At 35.1% G+C, this 24,799-nt stretch overlaps 2 protein-coding genes across 3 annotated transcripts in view; one reads left to right on the top strand and one right to left on the bottom strand.

Moving 5' to 3' along the window:
• The window catches only part of c15h14orf180 (chromosome 15 C14orf180 homolog), a 43,636-nt gene extending 24,826 nt beyond the window's left edge, over positions 1–18,810 (top strand). The window contains exons 6-13 of one of the 2 annotated variants that reach the window (XM_089120518.1): positions 791–877; positions 5,120–5,240; positions 10,024–10,054; positions 10,152–10,260; positions 11,966–12,126; positions 12,208–12,337; positions 13,450–13,476; positions 14,146–18,810. In XM_089120518.1, the coding sequence (XP_088976644.1) occupies positions 791–877; positions 5,120–5,240; positions 10,024–10,054; positions 10,152–10,260; positions 11,966–12,126; positions 12,208–12,337; positions 13,450–13,476; positions 14,146–14,351 (872 nt within the window). In that variant the 3' untranslated portion in view covers positions 14,352–18,810. The remainder of the gene's footprint in view (positions 1–790; positions 878–5,119; positions 5,241–10,023; positions 10,055–10,151; positions 10,261–11,965; positions 12,127–12,207; positions 12,338–13,449; positions 13,477–14,145) is intronic. The other variant, XM_089120519.1, reaches the window with a different exon arrangement.
• Positions 17,991–23,388, bottom strand: tmem179ab (transmembrane protein 179a, genome duplicate B). The gene is made up of 4 exons (XM_039667057.2): positions 23,025–23,388; positions 22,358–22,495; positions 21,918–21,996; positions 17,991–20,413 (listed from the first exon to the last, which is right to left on the bottom strand). The coding sequence occupies exons 1-4, from the start codon at positions 23,318–23,320 to the stop codon at positions 20,231–20,233; spliced, it is 696 nt and encodes a 231-aa protein (XP_039522991.1). The 5' UTR covers positions 23,321–23,388; the 3' UTR covers positions 17,991–20,230.
• Between the last annotated feature and the right edge of the window lie 1,411 nt (positions 23,389–24,799).

Here is a 24,799-nt window from a genome sequence, read left to right as displayed (position 1 = left end):
AACTTGTATATTTAAGTTCAGTAATTTCACTTAAATGGCAATGATAATTACCTATTAATTGTTATTTAAGTGAAATTACTGAACTTAAATATACAAGTTTGATAAAAATTATCATTGAAGAAGAAAATTTCAAATGGCATTTAGAGGCTTTTGCATCTGAACTCTTCATATATATAATGTCTAATTTCCTTAAAAAAAATCTTACTAACCTTTTGAATGATAGTGTATACAGTACTTGTTTGACTTTTTTAGTTTGTTTATTTGATATAATTAATACTGTAGCTAAAGCAAACGTTTAAGTTACTGCACATACAAATAAGAAATACTTCTAATATCTAGGTCATTCATGGCTATTTTAAGAACATTTTCCTTTCTGGCTGTATTTTTGTAATGACACCTGAGGGCAAATACGATGATCTTACAAAGAGATGGTAATGACAAGCCTTTGAAAACATTGAACAAACTCTTTAGTGACTATTTATAGAACCGCTGCAAGCTTTGTGTCTTTCTATAGAGCTGAAATGAGTAGGTGACACAAACACTAACCAATCAAATATCAAACAGGCCTTGAGCTAGAATAGGGATTGTATGTTTGACTGTTTTTCTGTTTATGCAATGCATCAAATTTTCAGTAAACACCAGTGTTTTTTTATTGTCTTAGGTGATGCTAGCAGCTGAACAAATCAGGATTTCACTGAGCTGGAGTAATTGGGCGTGTGTGTGTGTGACCATAACAAAAGTCTATTTCATGGTGACAAGCATGTCTAATCCTTGACCTGTATAAAATCAGATGGGAAAGCTCTGCAGTTCATTCAGGCGGAGAAGATGTTTTACGAAGTGGCATTGATCGAGCTCACCTCGCTGCAGGCCAGCACAGGCAGGTCCACTTTTTATGGCTTTACGTAAATATATTTTTATGATGCTGTTGAATGGACATGTGTTTGTGAATAGACATTAAGCAATACCTCACAAACAAGATGTTCAAGTCAGCAGCATGATTGGGATAGTGTGCACAACTGTTCAACATACAAACTTTGTATATTTTTGCTCCATCAACAAAAATAGTTCCAAACAAAGTCAAAGCTTTCCTTCTAGAATGAATCTGTGTATCAACTAATTGGTTCAGTGAATTATTCAATAGCTTACTTGCAAAGATATTAGGTGCATTCCGATCGACCGCAAGTGCCCTGCGAAGTACACTTCGATGGGTATTGTGTCATCGTAAGTGAAATTCCAATTCAAAGGGAATATGCACTCTTAAAATGAAAGGTCCCAAAAGGGAATTTTCACACTGAAGGCCATAAAAGAACCATTGGTTCATTTTTTTAAACTTTTTCTACTGTAAAGAACCTTCTGGGAAATGCAAAGGTTGTATGGATGTTAAAGGTTCTTCTTGGAGCCATCAATGGAAATCAATAACCTTTTTATTTTTAAGAGTGCACATGTTCAGTTTAAAGGGCACTGCAAAAGGCATGAAAAGAATATGGTGTTTATAAGAATATATTGGTTTTTACTAGGGCTGTCAAACGATTATTCGCGATTAATCGCATCCAAAATAAAAGTTTGTGTTTACATAATATTTGTGGGTGCACTGTGTATAATTATTTTATATATATATATATATATATATATATATATATATATAAATACACACGCATGCTTGTATATATTTAAGATTTTTTTTATGTATATACAGTATATAGATTTATATATAAATAATATTATACATAAATATACATATGTTATATATAAATAATTATATAATATAATATATATAATTAAATATATAATAATATTTTTTTCTTAAATATACATGCATGTGTGTGTATTTTTATATATATATATATATACAAAATAATTATACACAGTGCACCCACATATATTATGTAAACACAAACTTTTATTTTGGATGCGATTAATCGTTTGACAGCCCTAGTTTTTACACATTTGTTCACCGGTAAAAAGTCCACAAGATGCGACGGTTACAATACAGTGATCATTATTAAGGGTCATATAAGATAAGAAGACATATCTTATATAACCAAATTACATTTTTCATATTTTGCTTGTTTCGTTCCTGAATGAATCAGTATTTTGAGTAAATGATTCATTAGCTTTACATTTACATACACCCAAATAATAGGATTGATGGCTCAAGCGGACTGAAAAGCCTTCATTTTAGACTCCAGTCGATTCGATTGAGCTTCGTGATAGCCTACATGTAATGCAGCGAATTTGTGAATCAGAGTGCAACGTTTAGGGTTGATATAAACTGAATCTGGAATCGAACTGGGTTCATTCGTTTTGGCGAAAACGAGTGTATGTAGACCTATTTACCATCCAAGTACCGTATATTCAATAAATGACAGAAAATAATCATCTCTGTCCCTTTCAAACCTTCTTCTGACAAACATTGCCATAAATTTGCCACAGATTGATCACAATTTTGCAGCAAATAAATCGTAATGGTTCAAGTCCGCAAGTCTGCTTCCACAAAACACTGAACATTGACCCAACAACCAAACCTGTCCCCAAGGTCCTGTCAGAGAGCAGTAATGTACTTAACAGAGGAGGTTCATCTGCTGTGAGATGAACCAGTATTTATGGATGAAGGAGACCCATTGATCTCCTCCCATGGTGGACATCTAGCTTTCCTCTGGCTCTCTGCTTGCTGCTGAGACAGCATAGAGGTCTAGCATGGGCAGAGAGTATAGGAGCCTAGAGAGATTTATGACCACGCTATACATTACCTCATTAAAGAGCTGTTGAGTACCATGGAGACGCTGCCTGAGTCAGCACTTTGTGTGATTTCTACCCTCTGGCCTTACTCCGTTCCCATCATGCGTTCTCGATACACCAAAAGATTTCTGTGTAGAGCAATAATGTGTCTGCAACATTTAATAAGTGTGTTAATCCAGTAAAATTAAGTTTGAATACAGAAGTGCATTTCTTTGGGGCCGTTTGCATGGAACAAGTTTTGCAGTCCACTTATGCGAGTAATGCAACGTACTTCTGATATTTACGCTACGCCATGGCGAACTACGCTACTTCCGACGTCACAAGTTGCGTAAGTTGCTCTTTAGGTGCAAATAGACTGCAAGTTAGATTTTTACTTTGTAATGTGTTGAATGTAAATATTTTTCTTACACGAACGCATCGCTTCGCTTCACAAGGGCTTTATTAAACCCCCGGAGTCGTGTGGATCACATTTATGATGGACAGTAAGTAATTAGTTACTGTAATTTAATTACTTTTCCCTTGAAAATGTAAAGTAAGGGGTTACTCTTCATTTATCTGTAATTTAATTACAGTTACTTCTGATGTAATTGAGGTAAATACTGTGTATAGATCAATCCGATCTCACAGCGATTCGTATGCGTTTTATGAGGTGTCTAAATCGTACCACCGCACTCGTACAAATTCTTATGAATTATTGTAAAATATGTATGAAAAATGTGAGAAATGTCATGAGATCAGACATAAAACAATAGTGGGTTTAACGTCAAAATGTATTTTATAGTATTTATTTGAAAGAATTAAAACAGGTTCATGTCTATCCTTTTATTATTCAGCTGTTTGAGATTGATATGGGATTTTGAAGGCAATTGATTAGTGATAAAATACTTTTTAGAGAGACTAATTAGTACAGTAATCTAATTACACTGTTGAAGAGGTAATTAGTAACTAATTAATTACTTTTTTACTTTTTTAACTTACCCAACACTGATGATGGATAGATGCACTTTTATGGTCTTTAAAACAGAAACAACCATTCACTGGCATAAAGCTTGGAAGAGCCAGGACATTTTTTTAACTCTGATTGTATTTGTCTGAAAGAAGAATGGATAGTGTCAGGGAGTAAATCATGCGCTAATTTTCATTTTTTTGGGTGAACTATCCTATTAAACTGTCAGCTTAAAGGAGAACTCCGGCGCAAAATAAACCTTTGGTCTAATAAAACTTTGGTACCTAGTTAACCGTTCTCTTAGATTTGTTTTCATGATAATCAAATGTAAATAGTTTTATCTCTAAAACTGTTTAGCATTTAACGCTAGTAATATGGGGGCATATAATAAGTAAAAAGTAATTGCTAGTTAATACCACTAACAAGGCTCAAAATAGCCCAGCACTAACATAGTAACATAATGAGGGTCCCTACATGCAAAACGAAGCATTGAGAACTTTATAAGTGTACAGACCGTTTAATAAGAAGATACTTTATAAGGACAGTCCACTTCGTGTATACACAGCAGGAGCCATCTTTAGAAAACAGTCTCGACACCACGAAACAGTCGAAACTAAGTGAACTGAACTGTTCAGCGAACTTCTGAGCTGTATGAACGGCCATCGTGGTTTTCTCCTGCCTGTATACACAATGTACACAATCGTTTTGCATATAGGGACCCTCTTTATGTTACTGTGTTAGTGTGGGGCTATTTTGAGCCTTGTTAGTGGAATTAACTAGCAATTACTTTTTACTTATTATATGCCCCCATATTACTAGCGTTAAATGCTAAACAGTTTTAGAGATAAAACTATTTACATTTGAATATCATGAAAACAAATCTCTTGGGTGGAAGTTATCCCGCACAAAATAGGGGTTTTTAAAGACTCTGTTGTTGTTTCTTATTGAATGATATGAAATGTCACACGAGTAGGAGTGTGATATGGCTCTGTTTCAGCGCGTCTGTGATCGCCTCCTGTACTCGGCCTGTGGCCTTGTGTCTATGGCCCAATCACAGCCGTGCTGATATAGAGCCATATCACACTCCTACTCCTGTGATATTGCTCATGTATTGCCAGAACATTAATCTTACAATCAGGTCTTCATTTTAATATTGATTCCCAGGCAGAAAATATAATTTAGTAATCTTCTTGGCATTGCCAGTTGGTCTCTCTAAGCTTCTGTTTTCCATATGTTTTCATTTCCTTGTAAGAGCATTTGAATCTGTGGGTGTGGTGAGATCGGCCATCGCTCTCTCTCTCTCTCTCTCTCTCTCTCTCATCCTCCCTCCCTCCCTCTCTGTCTTTTTCAGTCTTGTCACTGTCTTGTCGTCTCTGTACATGCGAGTTTTTTTGCATCGTCTGTGAGGTTTCTGACAGACTTTGTGTGAATCAGGGTCTCAGGAAGACGGGACATTGGGAAACTCAGGATGTCTGTCTCAAGAGGAGTTATCAGAACAGGCTTCTCAGGCCCAGAATCTTGAGAGACTGGCTCAGCTCAGCATCATGAGCAAGAGGTAGGAGAGTCAACTCACTGCATACATACAGCATGCTATATATATATTTTAAATGTAAAGTCAATGTGTATTGATAGAGGGCTTTTCATGAGCACTTGATGCAGGATTTTGGCCGATGCATTCAATCATTCTTACTTAATTTGACCCAGTTTTACTCCAGATCATTTGTCCACACTACATTTCTTGTTTATGTCTCATCTAAGAAATACTCGACTGCTGTTCTAGTAACTTTTCTTAGTAACAAATTCAAAGAGTGAACTGTTTCATATGGCAACATTCAGCTTTACCGGTTTTATTAAAGAGAAAATGTAAATGATTTAAAATATTTCAAATGATGGGCAGCATTTATACAGCATGTCTTCTGATTTGGTTAATATTTTGGAAGTGCAGTTAATGTTCTGGGATGTACGCAAGTTTTTATTTATGCTGCATTAGGAATCCCTTACTATACTGGCTCAAGTGTGCGCTCGTACGGAGAGAGGAAGAGAAAGGTGACTTGTGTTATGTGAGTCTCAAGGTTTCAGATGTTACTAGGACACTCTGAGAGAGGTGTCCGCTTTCCTCCAGGGGCTTAAAATGATGAGGCGGTCTTTTGTAAGTCACTACCACATACACTTGAGGACATTTATGACTACCAGTTGGCCCTTGTTGGGGACTTAAAGCATTTAACCTGATTGTCTCCGGGAAGGAGATGGGTAGGTTGTTGATGCCACAGGAGAGAGGATGGCATTAAACTTGAATGAGAACGAGATTGTTTTATTGCCTCTCCAATAAGATAATGTTTCGCAGGACAAAGAAATGTGGGGGTATCCACACCATTTGTATGTAATCCCTTAAACTCTTTGGCTCAGGTAACTCTTGAAACCGGAACAGGATAGATCTTCAAGATCTGTTGGTAAACTAGGACAGCAGACATGGTTGAAGTTGTTGCTATTTCAGCAAAAAACAAATGTGACCCCTTTAATAATATCAGTTTAGGGGGTAATGTCCGGACACTCATTTTTGACCTTATAATTAAATTATGATTCATACAAAAACACAATTATTTAACAACGGCTGCGTCCGAAAGCTTAGACTTGCTTTCTTCACTGGCATCGTTTGCACACAAAGTGTAACTATTTAATGATCAACAGCAAAATAGATAATAAAGAAATAAAACTCATTTATAGAATGAAATTCTTAAACAGAAAAAACTAAGTAGTTTGGCTTAATATTATATTTCTTCGAACATTTTTAAAAAAAAGTCATGCTGTGCAACATGCACAAAATAATAATAATAACAACAGACAAGGCAAAGTTACTTCAAGTTGTAAATTTTCATGTGCTGTAGATATATATATATATATACACACTTTTAAACAATTTTCTTCCATTTCTTAACAATGTGGACATTCTTATATTATTGACCCTCAAATCAATATTTCATGTCCATTTATTTATTTGACTCCCCTCTGATACCCCAAAAATGAGCTTGTATTACTTTTTCAGGTAACAAATAAATATACTAGAATGTCTGATAGTTTTGACACAAAATGTAGCTCAAGTCTTATTGAGTGAATAGGAAGTGGTTCTGCCTCTTGAATCTTTCAGTGTTGGGGCAGGAAGTGCTCTTGTAGCTGAGAGCTTTGCCATGTTGTTGTGTCCGATCAGATGTCCTTTGAGGACAATCCAAAACAGTGCAAACCCAACACCTAGTCATGATTAATTAAAGCAAGACCATAATAACCACACTGACATATGTATTGGGTTTTAAAAACATACTCTACATAGAAGTGAGAAGTACAGAAGAGTATTAAAAATGTGACATTCAAAGCGCACGTGAAGGATTCAATATTGAATTACTGACCTATATGCAAAAAAAAAAGCTAATTAAAGTCATCTTACCAAACAATAGTGCTGCAATATGGACTGCGTAGTGCTAAATGACCACATGAAGAAAAATTTCCATGTGAAATCCCTTTGGGAAATTCTCATACACCTTGAGGGCAAAGCAGCGCCTATCTAAACAGCACCATTCTTCACACACATGCCAAGAGTTCCAGTTGAAAAGAATAGAGTGGCATATCTCTGGCACGGGCCGCACATTTCCACTACCTCCTTCAGGAATCATAGCACAAGTGTTCCCAGATTTGTTGTGACGGGTGCTGTAATGGATCCGCATGCCTCACCGAGCCTGACTGAGGTGGGCTATTGCTGTGGTATTCTGAAACTGTCTGTATCTGTGCTTAAATTAAGCAAAGGTGCCAGGCCTGTGGGATCAATAGAGCTTTATGCCTATGTGCTCTACTTTTTTTGCCACCGCTTCCCAATAGTAAATGTAAATATAGACAGAATTAATATGGTGTATATATATATATATATATATATGAGTCAGAGGATTTAGATAAAGGATGCACATTGTTATCGTTGGTGCCAACATAATTCATCATACATGTCTTTGTAATTTAAAACTCTTGTGTATTTACTTTTTACAGGCTAAGGCTCCTGTACCAAATGTTCAAGTGTACCAAACCTTATGAATCATCTTTACCATCAGATAAGCGTACTGCCGCATTACTCATGCTATTTATACAGGATGTGCTGTGCACATTTTCTGGATGCACAACTGTCTGGATAAAAAAAGTGCAATTTATACTTTTAAAAAGTGTATTTATTACAGGTGCAACTTTAATGAAAAGGTATTAAACTTAGCTTAAGTTTGGAGTGCTTTTTGACACACCTTAAAATATATTTACTTGTAATATTGTAATTTAATATTACCACTACAGTTACTACAATTATTACCAAGTACTTGTTAAATGTTGGTCAACAACACATCAAAATAAGTGTACTTCTTTAAAGCATAAACAAAAACAATTTAAAATGTAATATAAAGTGAACTTTAACTTGACAATTACAAAGTATATGTTTTAAAAGTGTATTTATGTGTGTTAAGAAACATAAAAGTGCTCTGTTTACACTTGTGGGATTTTATTTGAAGTATATTTCTTTAAATAGTATAGTTAATGTAAATGTATGTAGTAGTATGTATATATATTTATGTATATTAGGGCTGTCAAACGATTAATCACGATTAATTGCATCCAAAATAAAATTTTGTGTTTACATAATATATGTGGGTGCACTATGTATAATTATTTTATATATATAAATACACATATGCTTGTATATATTTAAGAAATATTTTCATGTATATACTGTATATAGATTTAAATATATTTTATTTTATAAATATTTTATATCTATATAATAGTTTTTTTCTTGAATATACATGCATGTGTGTGTGTGTGTGTATATATATATATATATATATATATATATACACACACATGCAATTATATAATTATACAATTATATAATTGTATAATTATTTTGTATATATATATATATATATATATATATATACACAAAATAATTATACACAGTGCATCCACATATATTATGTAAACACACACTTTTATTTTGGAAGTGATTAATCGCAATTAATAGTTTGACAGCCCTAGTAAATATATATATATATACATATTTAAAGTGCACTAGAAGTGCACATTATTTACAATTAAGTGCACTTCTTTTCACAAGGGTAGTACGCTACATTAGCCAAATTGTAAAGTATAGAATCAGGGTGCACTGCATCCCACATGGCAATGTACACAACAACTTGACCTTTCAATTTAGTATTTTTAGAACAGTAGGCACCATTTCATATATACTGCACAGTAAGCAGTGTGCTATTCCACAATGTTCTCTGTCAAGAGTTTCTCCTGTGCCAGGAGAATAGTTAAAGAAGGTTTTATAGAAGGTGAGAGATCCAGTGAGTGTCAAGTGTTTGCCTGACAGTCTCGCTTTATTCACACTCTTCTTTATGATTATAAATATACTGACCTGCTGTAATCTGTTTTTGATAAGCAAATAAACTTGATACCAAGTCGATAGTTCTGTCATAACATGCTTTACTGTACTGACTCATGTACAGCAAGTATTATGGGTTTTGCTGGATCTCCTCTGATGTATTCTATTAGATGGATTGTTCTTGCTGTTGCTCACAGAAAACATATCAATATTAATGATCCATCTAGTATAATATGTTGCAATATGTGATATTATACTGGACCCTGTCTGTAAATGAACTGAGACTCTCTCCCTCTTTATGGCTGAGGTAATAGAAAAGGGTCAACCGAGTCCCCAAGGTGTAATCAATTATATAGATTTGCTGATCGATAATATACAACATGTGCATGCATCTCTCTCACACGTGCTGTAACTAGGCAGACACATGTTCGGTGATGTTCAGACTGCATGTTTCCATGCATGTACACTGCAGTGTTGGGGGGGTAACGCATTACTTGAAAAAGTAACCTTACTGTAACGTAAAGTCATGCTTATTTACTTATTCTTTATGCAAATGATTTGTTTTCCCATTTATGAACTGGCAGCTTTTTGAGCTAGTTTGAGCCTCGTCCTCCATATAAAGCAACTAAGTAACGCAATTATTATTTTTTAGGGATTAATGCGCTATTGTTATGCCTTACTTTTCAAAGTAACTTTCCCCAACACTGGTAAATTTTTTGTATACATTGTATGCATGGACACCCTGAAAAGAATATGGTATCTCTTATTGTATATTGTATATTTTCTAATGTGTAAAAAATTACAATAAATAATTTTTTTTTTAAATAGCATTTTTCTTGAATTTTATTTCAATAACTATTTTACATACACACACATACACAAATTTTGGACCATAATTTTTAACATTTTTGTCACTCTTCATTGTTTTCAGACCCCATCTTGCTTTGGAATACAGTGGCAAGGTACGTACATTGTTTTAGTATACATTCAAAATGACAGGCTTTTAAAGAGGAGAAATGTTGAAGTAATTGTGATTTCTGCATCTTTTTTTCCATTTAGGCCACTAAAATCCACCAGCGGGCTTTTGGTAATGACCACCCAATCACAGCCCGGAGTCTGGAGCTGCTAGCCACCGTCTATGCTGAGATTGGCAAAACAGAATATACAAGTAACTTAACTATTTGATTACACATGTTGTGTCTTCAGTTTCCATTCAGACATGCCACTAAAACATTGTCAACATTGCATAAATAATTAGAAAGTTAATTGCCCTAACAAAAATGTACCATGATATGCATACACAAGGGAAAAAAAAGGTTTACTCAGAAATTGATAGTAAATTTTACAAGTAATTAGAAAGAATCGGTAAGCAACACGTTGAATAAAATGTGAAATTGAAGTAGAAAACTGGTACAGTATGTAGGGCGGGACTTGATTTAGTCCATAGAGAATTGATTGTATGGTTGTGGTTTGCTATTGGTGGATCTCTTGTGATTGACAGGTTGCCCCGCCCTCGCGCCAGTAAACACATCATCACATCACATCACACATTTTTTATTTATAATACATACTGCAATATTCCATATAAAACAATATTTGTCAATTTTGAGTTCATGGTGACTTTCAAATGAAAGCTTTCTGTATTTTAGTTTGATTTGTTTTTATCATTTTAATAGTGAGAGTGGTGGCTATAACCAACTTACCTGGATAGTTTGCTGTATGTTAAATTTGTATAAAACTGCAATTAATCACATCTACTTTACAACTTTGGTCCATTACATCCCATTTACACAATGGTTGCATAGGTGTACTGGAACAATCCTTCATAAAATGCATTAAACTTTTAGGTTAGTTTTATCGTAGTTTTCGACAAAAACTACGATAAAACCTGGCTTTAGGGGTGTAAAATACCGAACTTGTCCTTTAAGAACTTGCATAAAGGCTCATTTACTATTTCCACTCAGTGAGGAAGCAAGGAAATTGCACTGCACTTACAGTTCTGTACGATTAAAAAAACTGCGAAAGGTAAATGAACCGAATGAGTAAACATGTATTCCAAGCATGCACTTTCTGTCAGTCGCTGATGGCGTTGTAGATCTCTGGCTGAAAAGCTGGGTCATGTCTTTGACAGTTTGAGGCCAGGGTGTTTTTGTAAGCAGAAATGCTTTGCTAGTTTTCTGGAGGGACGGGTCGCTCTGTGTCTTCCCTATTGCCTTTTTCTTGGACTATGAAAAATGTATTGTATAGGGCAGCAATGTGTCGCGTACGTCAAACTCAGCTGCCAAGTCAGCTTTTTGAGAGAAAATGCTTCCCCCACAACATATCACCAGTCATAGTTTCAATGCTAAATTATTCTCTTCTAAACTAATTTCATCATACAGACTGTACCGACTAGAAACAAATGTGTGTTGCTTATTTTGCAGATTAATTGCCAAATATGTTGTTTTGCAGTTTGTAATGCGCTCTTATGATGAATCAATCTCCATCAAGTGCGCTCGCAATTAGAGTTTGGCTTTTTCCGGCAGATGCCGGATGACGGCACCCAGAAGACTGTGCTCTTTCTGTAACATCATCTCTGACAGTCAATTCGGCATAAAACCTCTTTTCTTGATTAATTTCTCAAGTAATATTTACAATCACATAAATACGTCTTTGACTTCACATTGGGGGCTCGTCCGGGATATGTATAAATGCTTAGTCAACCACGGCCACAGGAATCATCTCAAAAATGGCTTTTACTTTCACTCTTCATTAAAGTTGTTACAATCTTGACTTGCAGTCTTTTACTTTCCATTCATGTCACAATACATTGGAACAGATGGACTTGATTTGCAGTTAGATTTTCTTCAGTAAATTTGTGTTCATTTTTCCAGATTCGCTGGGAGAGTGTGTGTCAACTCTTTCCAAGAGGTTCTCAGCCAGCGAGTCATTTAGCGACGCTCTGAGTGGCATTTCTCATAGCCATAAGGACAGACACTCTGAGCTACGACACCGAAAACAGCCATATATACAACAGGAAACTCTTAAAACTAAGGTAATCCAATGATTCAAACGACTTCATATTATGTCTATCGAACCTACTAGAAGTCAATAGATTTGTCTTTTCTGATTTCAGGTCATAAATGAAAAACTGCCCACCTCTATCCTGAAAAGGTCCAACGTGAGCAATGTAGAGTCAGACTCTTCGCGCAGGAGAAAAAACGAGAGGCGAGTTCGCTTCAGAGAGCCAGAGATCACTGTTCATGGTAAGAGAGTTCAAATAAACCTGCTCTAGCAGTCCCTACAATCTCCAGTCTTTTTCAACTGTTCTGTAAAGTGAAACATTGTAAAATAGTCAAAAGTAGGTTAGTGAAAGATTTGTCTTACTTAGAGCTGAGGTAAATGAATCCCCTCATTCTGAAAAAAAGAAAAGACGGGATGCACAAACATGCCCAAGTGAATTACTTTCTAATTTGCATGCAAATGAGGCAGTGTGCAATCTGTGCCAACAAGACTGTTATGTTAATGAAACAAAGAATCTAATTTAAAGAATTACGCTTTAGTGCAGTTTGTCTCTCTCAAGAGCTCTAGTCTTGTCGAAAGGCCTTGTTGAAAATTGACCGTCATGCTTCCTTTTGTTCATACACTAGAGTCAAGTGAAGTCACCTATTATTTATATAGCGCATTATACAATACAGATTGTTTCAAAGCATCTTTACTCATTTTAGCTCTACGAAAATAGCGTCATTATTCAGCTGAAGTCAGTTCAGTGTAAAGATAATCAATTATTACATTAGTTAATTTAATCTATTTTCATCTAAAGCAGTTGTGCAGAAAACAGTGATGTCGTCATCCAACTCAGTTCAGTTCTCATCCAATAGTGTCAGTGCAGTCAGATCAATAATATTGTTGAATGTCAAGTGTCCCCAACTAAGTAAGCCAGAGGCGACAGTGGCAAGGAACCCAAACTCCATCAGGTGACAGAATGGAGAGAAAAACCTTGGGAGAAACCAGGCTCAGTGAAGGTGCCATTTCTCCTCTGGCCAACGAACGAACACAGTTTGATTATGATTCAGGCTGCATCAAGTAGAATTAAGGTGCAGTCACATTACCAAAATTTCACGAGCAAATATCCAATGTCTATTGTCAATAGTGTAGCAATGAATCGTATAGAAATCACTATCAAAACAAGCAGCTTTCTGTTGGTCAATGCAGCAAATTTCAAGTTACTATTAAAATGAGTGGAATTCGTCTGCAGAGCAGTGGTAAATGTGACCGCACCTTTAGTTATATGAATGTTTATGAGCTTTACAAAGACCTCGACTAACTTGAACTCAAACCTAAAAACTCATTATTACTTTTTATGTTGGCTTTCCAGACATTCCGTACTATGACTGTTTAGGAGGTAAGAATACTAGATAAATGTGTTGTTGAACAGTGTCGTAGATCTCAAAAATGCATGAAAACATGCATGACATTTACTTGCATGCAATCTGAGACTCAGAACAGCCTTAAAGTTTACTAGTAACTCTTTGCTGTGGTTTAAAAATGTAGATGAATTTTACTTCAATTTGTTTGCCTTTGCCAAAAATGTGACATTTGTGCATGCTAAACCCAAAGAAAGAGAGATTTTTCTTAATTTTCTTTGCTAGCCAGGGAATAATGCTCCCCACATGCTTTCAGAAAATTCCTACTTCCCATTTCTGAAATCATAATTACGTGTTACTAATCATGGGGGACACTAGGTTAATTTGTGTGTATGGATTAGAATAGTAATCAAGTGGCTATTTTGATACGTAAATATTCACTGATAAGACACAACATTAAAAACACTTGCCTAATATTGTGCACATCCCCCTTGTGATGCCAAAACAGCGGCAAAAACTCATAAAAAGTTTTACGTTTTTAATTGAAAACAGTGCCGTGTAAAAGACCCCTTAAGAAACGTTAGCAAAATAGCCTTTAAGACAAGCTAACTGCTAACTACCTAAAAAAATTATAATAATTTAAGCACATTTAAAGAATGACAAATGTAGCATTTCACACCAAATCTTTATGAATTTTTGTGCTGCAGTGTACGACACCCCCCAGAGCCATTTGCACCTGGCCTTGCTCACCTGCCTGTTCCTGCTGCTGTCTGCGCTGGGTCTAGCCCTGTACTGCACGGACCGCCGAAGACCCCAGCGTGCCTGCGAGGAGCTGCAGACGGCACTGGCTGTGTACCTGCTTCAATTCAAACAGATTGTTTGGGCCTGCTGGATCTGGCTGACCATGCAATGACCATAACCGACCACAGAGGGCAGCAACGAGCAGGAGAAAAAACACGAAAGGTCAGAAAGGACTGTGGAGGAAATAAAAGGGTCCTTGTTTTTTTTTTTTATTGCTTTATTTTCACTGTTATATATTCAGACTGGTCACCAGTTAAAGCTTTTGAGGATGTTCAACATCCGCCTCTTTTATTTTGTAGTTGACTGAAGGCCACGCCATTAAGTGATGGTGTGCTTTTTTGCCCTTTATGGTGGCATATCCATTGCCACAACCTCATTATACTGAGTCGTATATAATCAGAAATCTGTATATGTAGCTATTTGTCCTTGTATAGCTTTTCTGGTGTTTTAAAGCATCTGTTACTCCTTTTCCAAGTAATACTTGTGCAGCAATAGTAATTTAACCCTTTATCAATCAGGACTGTCAAAACAGAACACGAATGAATGATTTCCGTCTATAACACTTAGAGCCCGACTGATATATTGGTACTGTAGGTCAATATTATCATGCACGATATACCGAGAACCTGTATTGGACTTTAATAAGCAATATTGAAAAGAACTACATGTAACGTTGAGTAGGCCTACATGCATTTACTGTCACAAATAGTATATTTCATAAATATATATTTTAACCCTTAAATGCTTGAATGTTTAATCAATCTTTATTAGCGGGTCTTTAGCAACCCGAAACTATATCTGACACGGATAGATCTCCAACTGCTGAAATCGCATAAAACTCTCCTGATATTTTAATAACAATTACAAAATAATTGTTTTCTCATTTCCCGAATACATTCAGCATCTGTGCCTTTTTCATGAACATATTCTTATAACTATCATTTTCAACATTTTCAAAATCAATATTTTGATTGCTGACAGCTTCTTCCACCATCAAGTAAGACTAATACTTGATTGGAGAATTTTAATTATCCGTGGTAATTACGAGTGAAACATCATACCATCATTGTCCCCTTGAGGAATAAAGATGAATTGCACTGATTGAGTCATAAGAGATTTAATTATTGCCGCGCAGAAGAAAATTCTTACACTATTACATACCTCGGGTCACTAGCGACCCTATAAACTTTTTACAAAAAAATTAATTAGAAAACAGACATTTTTTATAACGTTTTTTTCTTGTTATATTGATTGAGGAACTCTAAGAAGGTTGATGTCTAACTTTAAAAAATGAAGGAGGGGTAGGGTAGGGAATGCTGTCCCGGGGCGATAAAGACCCGAGGTGCATTTAAGGGTTAATGCCGATGACACTTTTAGACACACACACATCGAATGTGCTAACAGAATTAAATGCATTTTAAATGCATGGCTGGATCAATTCCTGCTAGTGTCGCACTTTGCATTCTTTGCATAAAATATTTACCTCACTATTTTGTCATAAGATACAAATATCAATATGAGGGCTTTCTGATTCAAAGGGTGAATTTTGAAACCCGTTGCACTTAATTTCTTGTATTAAACTAATAAAGACAGGATTATATTCTAGATCTATTTATATGGATTTTAAATTAAATTAAAACACATTAACATATTATGAATGCAGTTAATACATATTGACTTGAATATATAATTTTGTTGTTGGTTAAGTTTGTACAATATCATGTTGTACAACTCCCTTAATATTTACTGAATGAATACTTCATTGGAATTAAAAAACGAACACTATATTTAAAAGCTTTTTTTTTTTAAAGTAATGATTAAAATGTTGTACACTCGTCTGAGGAAAATGTTTTGTTACTTTTTACGTGATGGTTACGCCACATGATCATTTTATTGTCGGTCAATATAAACTTTTCTTGTAAATGTTAAAAAAGTTGAAACCAACCATATGAAACCAACATGAACACAAAGAGTACATTTCTAGATATTTTTTTATCATGAACACACTTAAGCCATTGGATCAAACCCAAAATCAGTCGGGCTCTACAGAATGCGCACACTGTGTTCTCTATGAATCAATGCATCACAGCTTTTTAATGTCAGGAATTATTTCATTTATTTAATTCTTTTATTTCGAATGCACTTGCTGTACATAATGTGGTTGAATGTGTCTGTGGAATGCAAGACAATGCTATTTATTTTACTAATAATCAAATATGTTTAGAGTACAAATATGCGTTTTATGCATTATCAACATGTATAAACAGAATGACACTAATCATTGTTAAAGAATATATTATATGTAATGTACATGTGAAAAGAGAAGAACTGGCACAATGACGACACCTTTAGCATTACTTTACTTGACGAGTTGAAACGAAGGGCAAAGTTGTTAAGCACAAACGCTTCCATCCGACACAAATTCTCCCCGAAAAGAGATACAAGACGCACATCCAAGGATGTGTTGGCCATATTTTGTCTCATGCACTGCCAGATTTAACTGGCAAATGCAAGAATGCCATTTTAGAGATGCTTTATGACACCCGCAACATTTGAGTTTATATTTTACATGAACCTGTACCAGCATCTTGGCCTAAGCCTATGGTGCATTTATTTGTTTTACTTTGTTTTGTATCAGAATTTTCTTTTTCTGTCTTTTTTTTTTTTTTTACTATTCCATTTAAATTTTACACTTTTAGTCTTTTAATATTCCATTATAGCAGCAGCTTTTCAGTCTCTACTTTCTAGTTTTTGGGTGAGCATTTGTGAAAAAAATCTAATTACATTATTCTTTGGATTCTGCTGTCAAAAATAAGTTTTCACTTAATATGTTCTCCATTAGCAACCAATTTGGCATGTATTGCTGTAGTAAATAAGGAGATGCATACACACACAACCATTCAAAAGTTTGGGGTCAGTAAGATTTTTTTTAAATACTTTTTTCACTATGGATGCATCAAATTGATCAAAAGTGACACTAAAGACGCTTTCCACAGAAATATTAAGCAGCACAAGTTACTGTTTGATAATAATAAGAAATGTTACTTAAGCATCAAATCAGAATATTAGAATGATTTCTGAAGGATCACGTGACACTAATGATGCTGAAAATTCAGCTTTTTATCACAGGAATAAATTACATTCTAAAATATATTAAAATAGAAAACCTTGATATTAAATTGTAATAATAATTCACATTTTTTCAGTATTCTTGATCAAATAAATGCATCTTTGGTGCAAATGAGAGCTTTCTTTCAAAAACATTAAAAAAAACAACTTACCAAACCCAAGTATTAGATTTTGCGTCATGTTGATTGAAAATACAATTGGATTAAATTCATCAGAGTTAAAAGGTGTACAAATCATCTGTGAACTGCATCAAATCACTGTGAGTTACTTGGATTGAAGCATCTGACATTGTCAGACACAAAACAAATGTTTTATTATATGGGTGTCATTTGCATTATGTATTTGCTATTTATATGTGCATTGTGCACTGATTATTAAATGTATGCAACAGACAGTTATTTAGCACACTTACTTAATGTACCCGTTTGAGGGGTATTCAGACGACAGAAGGGAAATCAACTAAATATGTTGTACTGTTGGGCCAGCCAATCACTGAAGCAATACAATTGTAATGTGTACTTCAATAGAGGTGCTTTTTGGCAGTATATTCACTGCTTTTCTTTTTACTTTCTTTACTTTCAAAAATGAAAATATTAAAAACCAAACAGAGCTTTAAATGGTCTTTAGTTTAAAGACTGAATTTTATTTTCATGATCAGAAAAATCACAAATTAATTTGTATTTTCATCATCATTGCTGTTAATACTGCTATCATTGCTTTTATTAAATAAAAGCCCTAAAACAAATATAGGCCTATAATGTCGAAGAGATGTGTTCACACTATGACACAATAAATAAAAAGGATGCACAAAACAATGTCTGCATAATTTTTTGTGGGCCTGAGAGTGTTGCAGAATCACAGCGAATCACGACTCATGCTCACATGCCATTAACTAGCAAAAGTAAAATAATCCTTTTATAAGATGCTTTAACCGAAAATAAAAGGCATACATCAAAATTGATTCCAGCATGCGCAATAATACTTCAAAACATAGTGAACTATATGGAGCGTAATAGCATAAACTTTGTAGATTCTAGGAAAGTAAGTAAACTGAATGAAGCAAATCATTAAATAGTCCCTCCGAATGTCATGTCCCGAAGACAGATTAGTCACTTCAATATCTTTATAGAGCCTTCCTCTTCACCTGTGTATTTTTATAGCATATATGTACATGCAAGCATGTTTTGAATCCCTTTACATAGGAAAGATACTATCACAGTCATATACATGAATATATATGTCTTACACATGGAGGAAGTAGTGGAAGGGAATGATCTTTAAAAAAAAAAGAAAACCAGAAATGGATCACACACACTTTAAATAGTGTTAAATCTAGTATTGCCTGAGCTACAATGTATGTACTGAATCCAACTCCGCTGACGGAATAGAGACTGACTGGAAGCTGTCGCTTATATCTAAAACCGATTTAAGGGAAGCATTTGGTTGAGGACAAAAACATAATTGTTAATAAGACTTTGATTGTATGTCACACGGGATTTATAAGAACATTTATTTAAGTACACTTCCTTAAAGGAGTAGTTCACTTTTAAAATTAAACTTATGCTGATAGTTTACTCACCCCCATGTCATCCAAGATGTCCACGTCTTTCTTTCTTCAGTCGAAAAGAAATTAAGGTTTTTGATGAAAACATTCCAGGATTTTTCTCCATATAATGGACTTCAATGGGAACCAAACGGTTCAAGGTCCAAATGAGTTTCAGTGCAGCTTCAAATGGCTTTAAACGACGGCAGACGATGAATAAGGGTCTCATCTAGGACCCTTCGAGTCATGACTCAAAAAGATTTGTTCATTTTGATGAACGAGTTTGAACAGGAGAGTCACTTGGACCTTGAACCGTTTGGTTCCCATTGAAGTCCATTATATGGAGAAAATCCTGGAATGTTTTCATCAAAAACCTTAATTTCTTTTCGACTGAAGAAAGAAAGACATGGACATCTTGGATGACATGGGGGTGAGTAAATTATCAGCAAAAGTTTTTCTTTTTAAAAGTTAACTACTCCTTTAAAGGGATAGTTCATCCAAGAAAAAGAAAAGAAAATTGTCATAATTTACTTACCCTCACGTCATTCTAAACCCATATCACTTTTGTTAATTTTGAAACACAAATAAAGAGATTTCTGTCCCTCTACTAAAACGTTCATAAAGACACAAAAAAAAGTAATCCATATGATTGCTTTATATCCTTTAGGTGTTTATTTAAATAGAAATTGACCAATAGACGTACAATACATAAATCACATCAAATATGGTAAACGGAAACTCCCAAGGAGAGACCAATGAGGTTTGCTTCTATTGATCATTTTTGATGTGCTATGTGCATTGATCAGTGTTTATAAAGGGATTATGTCTCTTTAAGAGACTTGGATTAATCTCTTAATTCATATGGATTACTTTTATACTGTTGTCATTAACTTTCTGAAGTTTTCACAGGACAGACAGGTTTCATTCAACATCTTTTGGAAAGGCTTATGGATTCAGAACAACCTGATGGCAAGTAAATGACAGATTTTTCCTTTTTGAGTGAACTATCCTTTTACATTATTCATGCTCACTGTTCATTTTGTTCAGGGTCTAGTCTAGTGTTTTAAGCTCAACATCAGAAATCGCTGACCTCAGTCCAAACAATCGAGTGCACATGAATGTCTATTCTCAGTCATCGTCCAAAGTCAAATAAAATGTTATTCAGAAGCATCTGGCTCAATTAAGCTCAACTGAGGTCAATCATTAGTTGTCAATACACCAACTAATAAGCCATATTTAGAAGCTTATGAATACATTTTACTTGACGGTACATTGACGGAAATGTTCTATAATAGTTGCGTTGCAAAATGTTGAGTTTATCATATCATGCCACTTTTCTCATCTACCACATCTGAGCACCGGCGTGATGAGCGTCCGAGTAGGAACTCTTTCTCGTGGATCAAGCTGTCGACCAGATCCTCTTGACGGTAGTTATGGTAGACCTTCAGAAAGGCCATGACTGTGATACCCAGCCAAGTCAGCCAGGCCGCCCACAACCCAAACTAGAGGAAAGCAGAAGAGGCCTGACGGTTATATTCATGATAAAAATAGGTGTGAAAGCAGTGTGAAAACACAATATTACTCAAAAAAACGTAGCAAGTTGCCTAATCTAGAAGTCTACAACAGTTTTAACAATGCTATCTTACTACGAATTCGTACGATTGATTAAAAAATGGCTAATTCGTACTAATTCATACGACCTCACTCGTACGAATTCGTACGATTTGTCTAAACCCACGTGATGGGTAGGTTCAGGGGCGGGGTCAGGGGTAGGTCATTCGTACGAATTCATACAAATTGGCCAATTCGTAAAATGTGTATGATTTCGTAAAAATCACTCTTAATTCGTACGTGTGAGGTCGTACGAATTGTTACAAATTATCCATCTCGTAAAATTTGTACGAATTGCCGTGAGATCGGGTTGGTTTTAGGGTTAATAGAGAAACTTTCGGTTCCATCATTCAAGTCAATGGGTTTTTTAATGGGATTTTGGTTAAATACCTGAAATAAGGTCTGTGGTCAAAACACCCTCAATATATTTTATTTTAAGACGTAAAAATTGTCGTTTTAAAAAAAAAACAAAAAAAAAACATTTTACTTGTCTTTAACTTTTTCCCGGCCATTGACGGAATTTTTCGCTTTCCGTGTTATCACTGTTATACGGCCTTATAGTTAAAATATTTGAAAAGTTAAATTTTTGACAGAATGTCAGCTTTTATAGGAGGTTGCAAAAGTGTCTTAATTTGTTACTAGGTTGTTGTGAAAATGTTCTAGTGTTTGCAGATATCTGACTACAGGTACGTTTACATGACAACAATTAACTAAAAACGTAAAAAAAAAAATCCTTTGCATTATTCGTGTACAGACGACATTGTTGTCAAAACGATCCCGTTCACATGGATCCATGAAAACAATAAAAGACGCTGTATTATTAATTCCAGGCCAGTAGATGGCGATATAACTTTGTAAAGAAACACTACATGCCTATAAACTGAACACGTTATACATATGCGCATGACGTCACCATTCCACAAATCCACGTTTTGTAGTTTACATAGATCCTGAGAATCATAGAATCCTGTTAACAGAAATTTGCGTTTTCAGGCCACCAAAACGGCATTGTAAATAAACCGCCAAAACGCATAGAGTTTTACGTTTTTAAGTGTACTACGTACATTTTTTAAAAAGTTTGCTTCACAAAAAATTAACATTCTGTTATATTTGCTCTCATTTCATTCTAAATTTGTATGACTATTTCAGTGGAACACACACACACACACACACAAAAAAATGATTTTGATAAATTAGTGTATCTCTAGTTCTATCTACAATGGAAATCAATCTTCAAAGTATCTTTTGTGCTCCGCAGAAGAACAAAAGTCACACAAGTGATTAAGTGTAATTATAATAGATTGAGTCATTTTTTTAGATGAACTATCCCCCTAAGACAACATAATGAACCCTGTTGATATAAAGCACTCATGTTTGTATTCTTAACTGACCAACCTGTGCTATGGCAAACTGGTCATAAAAAGCAGAGTTGTCCAACCCTAGTTCAAGATCAGTGTCCTGGAGATCCTCACAGCTAGAAATGAACAGTAGTCATTGTTAGAAATGATTTAAAGATTCTTCAAGAAGCAACATTTATTGAGAGGAATCTGTTCATAAAAACTTGAAAAACAAACCTGCTTGATATACAAACTCAGGGTTTATATTCAAATACTGTAGCAGTTTATGGACACTGAAACGTGACTGAACTTGAACAGTCACTGAAGTGGACTGAGAGCCAAAAAGCCCTTGGCTAATTTCAATGTCACTAAAACCTCCTCTGACAGAGAAAAAAAGGCCCGCACAATTAATTGGGGCTCTTTCCACGCTATAAAGGCAGTCTGAAAACAAATCTCACATTGTTTAGTGTTTTTTTATTAACTGAACATCATGCTTACCTGCTGGGCATACTGCCTCCTTCTGTGACGGCATCACACCATAGGTTGAAACCCACACTTACTATTGTGCTGGACAGGAATACAGCAAACACTACGAATGTGCTGATGAGCAGGTTTAGGAAGGCATTGAAGATTGAGCTATATATATAGAAAAAGAGATAGTTTAGTCATTGTTTACACACTCCAGCCATTCTAAAAATGAAGCCTACTATTTTTTTTCTTCTGTGGAACACAAAAGAGGATATTTTGCAGAATGTTGAGTTGATCTTTTACATAAAATGAAAGGACAGGACAGTTTCCTTAAAACCACATGGCATTTGATGCCAGACTAGAGACTAAATCAGATTGTAATAATTAATCAATATAATCTCAATTAGTATGCAAATATAGGTACATTCAATGACTTTTTAACTTTTCTGTGACTAAATCATTCAAATGTATTATACCAGCTCATTAAACCTACATTAAAAACTCCATAATCACAGATAGTATCAGTTTGTTATGATATTGAACAATTGTCCCATATAATAAAATATTTAACTAATGCCGCTGACTGACATCTCATTATAACTGCATCCACGCTTCCCAATCACCGCACTGGCACGGGTTTAACAGCTACGTGAGACATCAAATCACAAGTTAAACGATTAAATGAAGAATCGCTCACTCATCGTGGCCTTTGCAGATGAAGAGCAGAAGCCTCCAGGCTTGCACGGCGGCCAGGATGAGGGACGCGATGGCGACAGCGGTGATGAAGCTGCAGGAGGACTGAGGTCCCCATTCCTCAATGATGAAGCGCTGCTTAGACACCGTGATGTTCTCATTCTGCCACATACCCCGCGTAAAAAGCAGACATTTTCCACGAAAATCTTCCGTGTTTTCCGACAGAGGTACTATGGCTATAAAGCCAAAGACGAAGGCTAAAAAATAAAGGATGCATTGCGCAAATATTAAATTATCCATTCGGATTTTGTCTGAGCTGTGTTGGTGCGGCTCGAGCTCTCTCTCGCGCTACTGCGGCTGCGCAGTCCGACTCTGCAGCACAGGCGAGCAGAGATACAGCTGAGGGCATTTTTGGATGAAAACGAATCCGAACCCCACAACACTTAGTAGCTAGTAGTAGTTTTTATGGAAGTCTAATCAATACAAAATGCAAAAAAATCGGGTAACGCGTTCAATACACGTACTTTACTAAATTACCAAATCCTAAGTCAGACAGTTTTATCGTGTGTAGGCTTTTAACAGTAGGCTATTATAGGCTTACTTATTGTTTCAAGAATAGGCAGCTTTATAGTAGTTTAATAGCAACATTCTACTTATTTTTAAATAACATTGAAAGGTTAAGTCAAATGTAAGCCTTTTTGTGATATATTATGGCAGTCTAGACACAGATACTAAACTAGACACTATTTATTAAATAGCCTATATTATATTACATTATATTATTCGCACATAAAAATACAAAACCAGTTTACAAAGCTTGACAGAGCAAAAATTTGCCAATGTGCAGTTCTGAATCAGAACAGATGTCATCCTTTTGACATGACAAATGTTAACTCCATTAACAGTCTTCTGGCTTCCGACTTCAAGAATACTACACAATACTACTGTAACTCAATGAAAGGTCTGAAAATGTTCAAATAGTTCATTTTAGAAATATGGTGGACGCATGAATCTTTGTGTTCCACACAAGGTAAAAAAGAATAAATGCTGAATAGCTGATGTGATTTTATCATATTAGTTAATTAATTCATATAAATTAATAAAACCGTGTTGTAGGTGATATATATATATATATATATATATATATATATATTTTTTTTTTTTTTTTCTGACCCCATGACTCAACTCATTTATACAATTCCATGTGACCCTTTGTAAATTTGATAAAAGATGCCTGTGAAAATAAATCTTCATTATTTATCTTTTTGATCTTTCATTCATGAAAAAATATAACATTTCATTGAAGTAAAAGAATTGAAAATGTGGGGGAAACCCTTGTGGTTATGGACCTTGAACACTTTTCAAAAGACAAAAGAATGGTCTTAAATATTTCAATTAGAAAATGGAAAACAGTTTTGATTTATTTCTAAATAAATTTTCTTTTCTTTTTCATTTGTTGTTAGACGTTGTGGAATGAATGTTAATTGTTATATTGTGAGAAAAGAAAAAATATGATTGTACTTGCCTGTACTATATAGTTAATATTTTATCCGACATGAAAATGTACTGCATAACAGTAGCTACATACATAAAGCAAATTTCTTAAGGCTCAGAAGGACGTCCAGTGAGGTGCTTTCTCAACTCGGCCCCACATACTGTACTGTACACGCTTCAGCTGTTTAATACAAAGTGGATTTGTGAGGCGCAGAGCAGCCAAGAAACCATTCTTGCAGAACGGCAACAAGCAGAGGAAATTACAGTATGTGGGTCCATTTACCT

The sequence above is a fragment of the Pimephales promelas genome, chromosome 15 (assembly GCF_988280905.1).
Source record: "Pimephales promelas chromosome 15, fPimPro1.hap1.1, whole genome shotgun sequence".
Lineage (NCBI taxonomy): Eukaryota > Metazoa > Chordata > Actinopteri > Cypriniformes > Leuciscidae > Pimephales > Pimephales promelas.
This window is presented reverse-complemented; position numbering and strand designations above follow the sequence as displayed.

What these genes read in the sequence shown, in the direction of transcription:
- tmem179ab (XM_039667057.2), bottom strand. Translation starts at nt 23,320, where the DNA reads ATGGATAATTTAATATTTGCGCAATGCATCCTTTATTTTTTAGCCTTC. An exon ending in ATCTGCAAAGGCCACGATGA is followed by an intron (nt 22,496 to 23,024) that starts GTGAGCGATTCT and finishes CTATATATATAG; the next exon opens with CTCAATCTTCAATGCCTTCC. An exon ending in ACCAGTTTGCCATAGCACAG is followed by an intron (nt 20,414 to 21,917) that starts GTTGGTCAGTTA and finishes GCTTTCCTCTAG; the next exon opens with TTTGGGTTGTGGGCGGCCTG.